We start from the raw sequence: 12,398 nt of genomic DNA, 5'->3' as shown, positions 1-12,398 counted from the left end.
TTATCAGGTCTTTCTCTTTGTCTTTCGACTTCTTCTATGAAGTCGATGTCTTCGTCTGGGTGGTAATTCAATGTACACTCTCTCTCGAGAGTACTCCTCATTACCTCTGCTTTTTCCTCTATGGTGTATACAATTCCATTTTCCCCGTGTAGTGGGGGGATTGGTTTTCTTTCAGTTCTCAGAATCCTCTGGAGTCTCCAGAGATTTTGCATGTGTGGTCCTTGTTCTTCCATGTCTCTTATGTGATTTTCCCAGCTTTCACTACGGTGTTGTTGTAGTGCTGTTTTGACCTCTCTGTTTAGTCTGTTTGATCTGTTTTTGTCTGCCTGATTCCTTGTCCTTCTTGCTGTCTGCTTTGCTCTGTTCTTTTCCCTTATCAAGTCTTTTATTGCTTGTGGTATATCCTTAAATCTTCCAGAATGCATTTCTACTTCCTCTTCTGTAGTGCTGTTTCTGAGCGCTTGTTGGATGATGTTTTCCAACGACTGGATCCCGATCGGAAGATGTGCTGCTCTTTTATACACATCGTGTTTGAGAATTTTCAGCACCCTTCCGCCGAGAAGCCAATGACGGCGCACTTAATAACGAACGCTGTGGTTGGCCGGCCAAAGTAACAATCTTTGTCGTGATTGGTTACCTTGGCGACACTTCCTCGGTTCTACCTGTTAATTTACTGATATTAACATGAAGCAAAAACTTGTTTTGTATATTAGCTGCATTAAGTCTGTCATAATATTGGTTTAGAAGTATTGTAGAAAAGTATAAATTAATGTAATTAATGTAATTCATTTGGATTTCCGTCAAAATTTGGAAGAATGCGTAAATTTTTTACGTCAAATTGTGGAACTGCCATATTTTAAAAAATTTTCAATATAATGTATACTTAGTCAATAGTCAAATCAGTGTAGTAAATTTTCAATAGTCAATATATAAATATATTAATCCTAATCTACTTATTTTCTATCTATTAATCTCTATGTTTATTAATATATAGTATTTTCATTAAGCTATTCAAATTTGTCTTTAAATAAGTTTTTGAATCTAACTCTAAAGTTAATCTAAGGACTTAAAAGAGATATTTTTAAATTATTTTAATCTGTCTGTTAATCTATTCAAATTCTTGTTTAATTTATCTTCTAATCTAGCTCTGATTCAATCTAAGGACTCAGAGGAGTCTGACCTAATAACAATTCTTTCAAAATTTAATCTTCTTAATTCTAAGTAATGATAAAAATCGCTTATAGGATAAAGAAGATGCCAATGTGCATTCCTTTATTCCTAAAAGTTTCTAACTTCTAATTCCCTCGGATGAACTCTGCAAATGGTTTCCCTGGGGCTGGTTCTTGGAACAGTGGACAAAGACTTAAAAGTGACGAGGATGTATAAAGACTCTTCCACTTCCATACCAACTCGGCGCCAAATATGAACGTTCTTGGGAAAACACTTTTTTAAAAACTAAACTCACAATTAAAACTTTTATTTTCGACTTACAAAGATTTTAGTAACAATACAATAAATAAAAATCAGACTGAAAAATATTGATTTTTACATGGTGTTTTATGATTTTATAATTGCCTATCTTGCTGTCCAATACGTCGCAATTCAGTCCAGAATGTTCAAGCAGAAGCCCCGTGTTGAATCCACGTGGTAGAATTCACTGGATGGTAGCGGTCATTGTATTGTAACTCGTTAGACCAGTTCACTTCCTAAGATTGGCGATCCAGGAGATACCTCTACGTCCAGGGCCTCTCCTACCCTCAATTTTGCCTTGTAGAATTAACTACAGAAGTCAGTATTTATCATTACGCATGATGTGGCCGAAATAAGCCAATTTTCTGTTTTTTATGGCGTTAACAATTTCTTTATCTTTTCTTATCCTCTGGAGAATAGTTATGTTACTTGTGTGGTGTATATATGAGACCCTTAACATACGTCGGTAGCACCACATTTCAAATGTCTCTAATCGTCTTTCCCCCTTTCAATTTTCCGCAAAAGGAGTAACATATTATAAAAACTGATTTTAAGAATTGATTTATAGAAGAACGTAGCTAATTAAATGGTAGCTCACAGTGGTAAAAAGAGAATCATAAATTTACTTCAAAGTTACTCTTTTTGATCGGGTATTAAATATGTTAGCGAAAATATTACAAATATCTCTAGGAAGTTTACAATAGCTTACAAATAATACTCACAATTTATAAAGAAGTGACCAAATTATAATTATTCATTTTTTTGCAATATGTGAACTATTTTCTAAGGAGATACTATTCCACACATGATCAGATGTACATGTATGGAATAGCAGCTCCATAGAACACAGCTCTAAATTGGTTCCTTCTCTATCCATTTTCATATATTCCTAGCCAACGAGATAAATTCAACAGCTTTTCTTCCGTAGTGCATAAATAAACCCAATATTCCAATTCGTTCCCGAGAATTGTCTGACAAAGAGAATTAGCTAACTCTACAGTAGCTGAAATAGATAAAACCATATTATATTATTAGTTAATATGCTATAATATCAATATAATGTTAGTTAATAGATTGCTGATAAACTTAAACATGTATATTAAAAGTTTTATAACACAATAGAAACGCTTATCCAAAAGTTAGATTCAATGCTAAATATATATATATATATATATATATATATATATATATATATATATATATATATATATATATATATATATGTGACTAATTCACAATTGTAGATGAACACCATATAAACATAGTCTTGCTTTCACATGCCAAAAGAAAACAATCTCAGAATGTGTTGTCCACAAGTTAACTATTAAAGATACGATAACAACTAATCCTTGATTTACGTTATGTAAAGTGCTTTTTACAAGGCATGCTAAAGCAATTGGCTTTGACATACGAGATTAGACTGCTTACCTTATAGAGAACAATTTGAAATTGGAGTAGGATTTCTGTCCCCAACACAATTTTCTGAATTAAAGAAAAAAATGCAACGATTTTTTTTAAGTTTAAATGCTACATGCGGAATGAACAGGTTCAGGAAAGTGATCTCAAGAAATAATTAACAGATAAACGTACGTTCCCAAATTGATGTGCATTCTACATGTGCCTATCTTCTAGAGATGTTGGCGACCACATTGACCCATCATATTTTATTCACACCAGCTTAGCTCGAAATAGATTAGTTAAAGTTAGACCAGTCCACTTTCTAAGATTGGCCAGCCAGAAGATACGTCTCCATCCAGGGCCTCTCCTACCCTTAATTTTGCTTTGTAGCATCAACTACAGAAGTCGGTCTTTATCATTACACATGGTGTGGTCAAAGTAAGCCAATTTTCTCTTTTTATGGTGTTAACAATTTCTTTGTCTTTTTTTATCTTTTAGAGAATAGTTATGTTACTTGTGTGGTTTACATATGAGACACTTAACATACGTCGATAGCACCACATTTCAAATGCCTCTAATCGTTTTATGGCATCTCCTGAAAGGCTCCAGCTTTGTACTCCATAAAAGAGGGCACTAAATATATATTAGAGTTTAGAGAAGAGAAAAGATTGGGATGACCCAAATAAATAAAAAAACAATTATGTATTTCTTCTTCTTCTTCTTCCTTTATTAGGTAATATCTCAGGAGATAATTTGCCCAGCTAATTCAGGGGGGATATTCTCAACTTGCTCTAGACAATCGAGTATCCCCATATAAAACTAAATTGAAATTATTTTATATTGAATGAACACTAGGTTGAAACTTCTTCTTCTTGGGCTAGACAGTTAGTATAGGAAAGACAATTCAACACAGGATAAAACTTTTCTCGCTTGGGTGTAGCAACCAGACTTTTTCTACATAATCTTTTCTTTTCTATTAGGTGCTTTTTAGTTATTTATATATAAAATAAGTGATGAGGTCCTCAGAGTTCCACAGCAAACTCTTCTGCAGCTATCTACTTAATTCAATAGCTACTTTACTGTGGACTGTCCAAGTTCTTCATTTTTTTTTTCTACCAACGGATGATAGAGAACCCAGGTGTAAAAATAGAGAGGAATTTGTAAGGTTATGTTATAGTAGATAAGATAGAAATATATTATAGATTGATTTTGGCTAGATTAAGAAAAGTAATCAACAAATTTAGTCTTTGAGAATTAAGATTGGATAGGAGAGAGCAAATCTCTATGGGAGTTTGCAGTTTTGTTTTAACCAATTCTTTGTAGAGGTCAAAACTTGGAGAAACGTTTATTGGGCCCTCTAGGATAACATAATTCAGAGATCCAATTTGACCACATTGACAGTATGGGTTGTCCCGAATACCTATGCGGAATAAATGAACGGGAGTGGAACAATGTCCTGTTCTCATTTTAATTACTGCGGTGATATGCCTTCTGTCTTTATAAGGAAATTGATTGAACCATGGTGATTTGCTCCATTTATTGACTATTTTACTATAAAACGACCCTTTTAATCTGTTTGAATTCCATTCTTGTTCCCATCGAGTCCAAATTAGCTTTTTAATATAAAATAAGTAGTTTGAATAATGTAATTTAACTTTGGCTGGCATTTTTAGTGATCTTCCTATATTTGCCAATTTGTCTGTAACACAATTGCCCTTAATATCCGAATGCCCTGGAATCCAAGCCAGAATAATACTGATGTTCTGTTGATTGGCTTCTATAATGCCCCTTTTGGTCATAATAGAGGTATGTTTAGTTTCCATTGAGTAAGATGTTTTCCCTATCTTTTGGATAGCACTCTTAGAATCAGACAAGATTAAGGCCCTCTTGATATCCTTCTCCAAGACAAATTGAATCGCATGATTAATTGCAATAATCTCTGCAGTGCAAACTTGAGTCTGTGTGGGGAGTTTACTAGAGTATGAGCATTCAAAGTCAGGACAAAAAACACCAAATCCTGCTGAGCCCTTACTATCAACTGACCCATCTGTAAAGATTATAGTGTGAAGTGGATTGTCAAGTGATATTCTTTGAAATTAAAATATTGCACGCTCATCACCTTTATTAGATTGCACATTCCTAATAGGGATAGAAGTTAATTAATATTCTAATTCAAAATTGTGGCACGGAAATAAGTCACTAGAAAATAAATTTGGGGTATGCTGGAATTTATTCATGATGGAAACTAAGACGGGAATACTTTTTTTATTCCAGTAATTATGATTTGATTGCATTGATATTTGTAATTGATTCAAGGCAGAAATTATTGGATTATTAATTAGCATAAGATTTTTTAGGAGGAATTTAGAATTAAGCCATTCCCATCTGTACTTTAGAGGAATTTGACCACTTTCACTTAACAATGCATGAATAGGGGTAGATCTCATACATCCTGTTATGATACGAATACTCTTATATTGTAATTTATCTAACCTGTTGATTAGAGACTTGGGAAAATCTGATAATATTTGACATCCATAATTTAAATGACTTTGTATCAAACCATTATGAACCATCTGGAGAGTTTTAGGATCACTACCCCAATATGTTCCACATAGAGCTCTCATTACATTCAAGCTACGACTAACTTTTAATTCTATTAAATCCACATATGATTTCCACTTCAGGTTTTTTTGAATAACTACCCCTTAATATTTCACTGTATCCACCCATTTAATTGCATGACCTCTAATTCTTACGTTTGGAGGATTAATTTTACGATTCCCTATTTGAAATATAATTGCTGAGGACTTATTGTAAGATAAAATAAAGTTGTGTTCTAATAACCAGAGATCCATCCTATCCATTAACAAGTTCAAAGAATTAATTAATTTAAGTAGATCAGCCCCACTAACCAAAATAACCAAATCATCCGCATACTGTATCAGATTACAACCGCTGGGAATAATCTCGTATAAAGATAGGGAATACAGATTAAATAACATTGGACTTAGAGGGGAGCCCTGAGGTAAGCCCTGATTAGTTTTTCTTGGACCATGAATTTGACCAGTTTTGTCCTTTACATAAATACTACAATCATTTAATATAGAATAAATGACATTTGCTAGTTGAATAGGAATGTTATATTTAATTAGTTTAGAGTATAACAGAGAGATGTTGACACTATCATAAGCTGCTGAAATATCTAGGAAAAGTCCTATGGTAAATTGATTCAATGAAAATTTTTGTAGTATTTTAGAATTTAGTAATGAAATGCATTCCATGCAACCTCTACCCCTTCTAAAACCAAGTTGCAATGGATTTAAAATATGATTGTGTTCTAAGAACCACTCAATTCTGTTTTTAATTAATGTTTCCACCATTTTACCAACTAGGATGATAGAGCTATTGGCCTATAATAAAGTGGGTCAGTTTTATCCTTTCCATGCTTAACAATGGGTAATATGACCGTTTGTTTCCACGAGAGAGGAACCTGTCCCTTCCGGATACATTCATTAAAGAATTGAATTAAGAGTAATGATCCAGAGTGCGGTAAATTTCTTAACATAGAGTATGAAACCTGATCAGGACCCGTAGCAGAATCAGTTTTAGATAGAAGAGTATTGTGATATTTATCAAATGATATGGGATTCTCAGAATACTGCAGAGGACTGAAAAGTAATTCAAAGTCTCCAGAAATAGGTGAGAGAAATGTTAAAATTTCTTGAGCTATCTCCTCAGGTGGTAATTGAGATAAAAGAGACAATTTACTACCAGAAACCTTGTTAATTTTATTCCAAATATCTTTAAGGGGAGTATTTCTATTTAGTTTGCTACAAAAGGATCTGAAGCTTATTTTTCGCTTTAATTTTAGAAATTTTCTAGCTTTCGCTATGAATTTTTTAGCCTCTATATAGTTTTCAACACTAGGAGAATTTTTAAATGTATTAATAGCTAAAACTCTCTTTTGTATTATATGAGCACATGAATCATCCCACCATGCAATGTGATATTTGTTATTATGAGAGGAGGTCCAAGGAATTGATGTGTCTGCCACTGATGATATATATTCGATAAAATTTTCATAGTCCTCAATTGGAAACGATGAGAAAATACAGTCTAGTTTTTCATGGAAAGAAAGCCAATCAGCCTTTTTGAAATTTCTTATTTTAGAAACCTGATTAGAGTCCTGTGTTGGGATACCGACATAGCATAGAATGGGAAAATGATCACTAGATCCTGTATCTGGAATGGTGGTCCATCCACTAATTTTAGGTGCCACATCTATCGAAGCCAATGATAAGTCAACTACTGATTTGCTGCCACCAGGACGAACCAATCTTGTTGGAGAACCATCATTAAGAAAAATTAACTTAAGATCTTCTGCAGTTTGCAAAATATTTCTGCCATTAACACTATCTCTTGAGCTTCCCCATGCTCTATGATTACAATTTAGATCACCCATGATGAGTAGAAGTTTGTTGATCGAGTTGACCAAAGAAGACCAGCATGTTTTGGAAATGAGATTGTCCAAAGGACAATACATATTTAATATATTTAAATTATGCTTGGGTAAAAAGATGAGTTGAAATTGAACATCTGAATTAAAACCAGGATTGTTAATATGAATATCCCGAAAATCTATATTGTATTTGATAAGGGTAATTAAGCCCCCATATCCATCACCTCGATCCTTTCTGATAATGTGATACCCTCTGCATCTAATTATGTGTTGGTTAGATAGCCAAGACTCACTAATGAGGACAATATCAGGGTTATAGTCATTAATAAGAACTTTTAAGTTATCAACATTGGTATTATAAGATCTTATATTCCATTGTTTAATATTTAGTGGGGCGTGATGATTGAACATATATAATGTTAAAAACATGTGTACCAGGTCAAGACGAGAGGGGAATCAGTATTCTGAGTCCTCAGACCCAGATACCTCCATCCCTCCTCGCTCCTGACTAGTACTTATAGCATTATGTGATACACTTTTGTTTTTATGATTACCAATCTCTACATTTAATCCAACGTGATCCTTAGGAGAACTATAATTTTTATTAATCAATTCACCAGTAAATGTCATAACCAAATCCCTGTGATTTTGATTGAGCAATAATATAACCTGATTTGAATCTCTTTGGGTCTGAGAGTTATTTATAAAGTGACTAGGGGATTCTTTGGGGGATCTCCCATTAGGATTGTTCAATACTTTAGAATGAGAACTTTGATCAAAGCCTGCATTTATTGGTCTTTTCCTTTTTGATGGAGTGGATTTTGTAATCTGACTGTAGGAAACAGAATTTGAAGACAGGGATGTAGCAACTGATCTCCTCTCTTGAACAAAAATGCTATTTGCAGAGGATAGATTGTTTACAAGATTAGGAAAATCCTTAATGTTCAACTGTGGGCTAGATGTTTCCCTTGGAATGTTTTGGTTAGCTTCATAATAGGATAAGTTGGCAAACGACATAAGTTCCTTAATACTCTTTTGTCTTTTTCTTTTTTTACATTCAGGATGTCTAGAGTCATGATCTAGTGTTTTACAGAACATACAAAACCTACTGTATCCTACAAACGAGGGAGAATCATGATTTACACCACATGTAACACATCTGTTTTTTTCCCTTGCATTGACAAAGAGCATGCCCATATAAAAGACAATTATGACATTGGAGAACTGGACTAACAAAGGGTATCACCTTCATAGGCAGACCATAAATTTCAATTTCTTTGGGAATATTCCTTCCTGAAAAAGTTAAACAGATAGTACCTGTAGGGATGAAAGTGGTTTCTGAATTATTTTGCATAACCCTTCTATTCATTCTTTTAACAGAGATAACTCAACAAAAGGGTAGATTAGTAGAAGTTGACATTTTAATTTCCTCTTCTGACAAAGATTTAAAAACTCCCCTGACAATACCTTTACAAGAGATAAGATGAGTGGGAATGAAAACCTTTTTAACCTAATTCTTCCCAGTCCTTCCTAAGGATAAACGAATTGGCAGATTGTCTGTGCTTGAATACTACCCCCACTCTATTTTTTTCCTTTCTATCAAATTTAGCAATCTCTTTCAGTTTTAAATTAAAGATAGTCTTAGCAATACCTAGGATATGATAATTACCCACATTACTATTTTTACCCTGAACAAAGAACTCAAAGGGCCCCAAATCTGATTCAGAATATAAACTCTTTTCTTTAATGTTTACTTTCTCTATTGCATTATTTTGAGACGGATTTTGACTTATATTTGGGCCGGGATCTGGTGGCCGGTCGGGAGGAATTTCTTCCTCCATAATGGCAAACGTCAACAAAGTTTAAATCTACCAAAACGTTAAGATGTGGTTAGACTATATAGAAGGTTAGGAAATATGTAAAGGAATAAGATCACAAAGAAAATGTTAGTAAGGCCCTTACTTGTATTTTTCCACCATGCACCATCAAACTTCGAAAAAAAAACCAACCTGGAATGACAATTATCCAAGCTTTGATTTCTAATCCAAAATAAGCGCAAATTCGTGAAATATACTGTACTTAAATTACAAAAATTCGCAGAAAACTTTCAAATGCGTATTTAAACTTTGACAGTTCAACTGACAATCCACAACCATCCAATCATGTATTTACTTCAAAAGTTCTATTTTGGATCCTTAATACAATTGTTTAGGTTAAAGAAAAAGAAACTAATTGTGCATTACTTCAAATTTTCCACAAAGAGAGTAACACATTATAAAAACTGATTTTAAGAATTGATTGATGGAAGAACGTACATAGGTAATCGAATGGTAGCTCAAAGTGGTAAATAGAGAATCATAAATTTACTTCAAAGATACTGTTTTAGATCGGGTATTAAATATATTGGTGACAATACTACAAATATCTATAGGAAGTTTGAAATAGCTTACAAATAATACTCACAATTTATAAGGAAGTGACAAAATTATAATTTTTTTTTGCATTATGTGAACTACTTTCTAAGGAGATACTAATCCACACATGATCAAATATACAAGTATGGAATAGCAGCTCCATAGAACCGAGCTCTAAATTGGTTCCTTCTCTATCCATTTTCATACAATCCTAACCAAAGAGATAAGTACAACAGCTTTTCTTTCGTGTTGCATAAGTAAAACAAATATTCCAATTTGTTCCCGAGAATTGTCTGGCAAAGAGATTTAGGTCACTTAACAGTAGCTAAAATAGATAATACCATATTATATTATTCGTTAATACGTTATAATATTATTATAATGTTAGTTAATAGATTGACGATAAAATTAAACATGTATATTAAAAGTTTATAACACAATAGAAACGCTTATCCAGAAGTTCGATTCGTTGTTAAATATATATGTGATTAATTCACAATTGTAGCTGAACACCATATAAACATAGTGTTGCTTTCACATGCCAATAGAAAACAGTCTCAGAATGTGTTGTCCACAATTTAACTATTAAAGATACAATGACAACTAATTCTTGATTTGCGTAATGTTAAGTACTTTTTAGAAGGCATGCAAAAGCAGTTGTCTTCAATATACGAGATTAGACTGCTTACCTTATAGAGAATAATTTGAAATTGGAGAAGGATTTCTGTCCCCAACACAATTTTCTGAATTAAAGAAAAAAATGCAACGAATTTTTCTTTAGTTTAAATACTGCATGAGGAACCAACAGGTTCAGAAAAGTGATCTCAAGAAATAATTAACAGAAAAACGTGCGTAGCCCAAATTGATCTTCTTCTAAATGTGCCTATCTTCTAGAGATGTTGGCGACCACATTGACCCATCTTATTTTATTCAGAGCAGATCAAAATAGATTAGTTGACATTAGACCAGTCCACTTTCTAAAATTGGCCAGCCAGAAAATACGTCTCCGTCCAGGGCCTCTCCTACAATTAATTTTGCTTTGTAGCATCAACTACAGAAGTGGGTATTTATCATTACGCATGGTGTGACCAAAGTAAGCCAATTTTCTCTTTTTTATCGTGTTAACAATTTCTTTGTCTTTTCTTATCCTCTTAAGAATAATTATGTTACTTGTGTGGTTTATATATAAGACCCTCAACATACGTCGGTAGCACCACATTTGAAATGCCTTTAATCGTTTTATGGCATATTCTGTAAGGCTCCAGCTTTGTACTCCATAAAAGAGGACACTAAATATAGATTAAAGATTAGGGAAGAGTAAATATTTGGGATTACCCAAAATAATAACAAAAGAATAATATATTTACTTTAAAAGTACTATTTTGGATCTTTAATACTATTGTTCAGGTTAAAGAAAAATAAACTAATTGTTCACTACTTCAAATTTTCCGCAATGAGAGTAACACATTATTAAAACTGATTTTAAGAATTGATTGAGAGAAGAACGTACATAGCTAACCGAATGGTAGCTCACAGTGGTAAATAGAGAATCATAAATTTACTTCAAAGGTACTGTTTTAGATCGGGGTATTAAATATTTTGGCAAAAATACTACAAATATCTATGAGAAGTTTTAAAGAGCCTACAAATAATATTAACAATTTATAAAGAAGTGACAAAATTATAATTTTTCTTTTTTTTTGCATTACGTGAACTATTTTCTAAGGAGATACTAATCCATATATATATATATATATATATATATATATATATATATATATATATATATATATATATATATATATTCCCAGCCAAAGAGATAAATTCAACAGCTTTTCTTTCGTAGTGCATAAATAAACCAAATATTCCAATTCGTTCCCGAGAATTGTCTGAGAAAGAGATTTAGGTAACTCAGCAGTAGCTGAAATAGATAAAACCATATCATAATATTAGTTAATATGTTATAATATCAATATAATGTTAGTTAATAGACTGGCGATAAACATAAACATGTATATATAAAGTTTATAACACAATAGAAACGCTAATCCAGAAGTTCGATTCGATGTTAAATATATGTGATTAATTCACAATTGTAAGTGTGAATTTGTCTTTCAGTTCGAACAGACGATAAAATCACATTCAGCGGAGATAAGTTTTTGCGGTAATTAAAAATCGATATTTATATTTAATATAAAGTTTGTGTAAATATATCGGTTTAATACTTGGAATTTTAGTGTAAACAAGTGATTTACCTCCCCTAATGGGGGAGGAAAATAACAATAAGACGCAAATGTGCGAAGTAAGTGTTGCGACAAGTTCCCCAGATATGGATATGGATAAGGATATGGAAATTGGTGCTAATTCCGGCAAAACAAGGGAAGTTAAACTGTATAATATTTCCTCTAATAATTATGATTTTCATAGCTGTTGCGTTTATATAGAGAATTTGAATAATCAGAACATCTCTCGTTTGCATCCAATGGTGGTGGGGGAAATTTTGTATCAAAAACTTAAAATCAAAAACCTAAAGGAAATTAAATCTATAGGAAAAAATAGAGTTAAAGTCATTTTAAAATCTATTTTGGATGCAAATCATCTAGTAACACATAATAAGTTAAAAGATGAAAATTTAAAAGCCTATATCCCTAACC

At 32.6% G+C, this 12,398-nt stretch overlaps 1 protein-coding gene across 1 annotated transcript; it reads right to left on the bottom strand.

The window, feature by feature from the left end:
* Positions 1 to 6,259: 6,259 nt before the first annotated feature.
* Positions 6,260 to 7,414, bottom strand: LOC140452749 (uncharacterized). The gene has a single exon (XM_072547074.1). It carries the CDS (start codon positions 7,412 to 7,414, stop codon positions 6,260 to 6,262), a length of 1,155 nt encoding a protein of 384 aa, XP_072403175.1.
* Between the last annotated feature and the right edge of the window lie 4,984 nt (positions 7,415 to 12,398).

The sequence above is a fragment of the Diabrotica undecimpunctata genome, chromosome 11 (genome assembly GCF_040954645.1).
Source record: "Diabrotica undecimpunctata isolate CICGRU chromosome 11, icDiaUnde3, whole genome shotgun sequence".
In the NCBI taxonomy this organism is placed as follows: Eukaryota; Metazoa; Arthropoda; class Insecta; order Coleoptera; family Chrysomelidae; genus Diabrotica; species Diabrotica undecimpunctata.
Note: the sequence above shows the minus strand (reverse complement) of the source record. Positions and strands in the feature narration are given on the sequence as shown.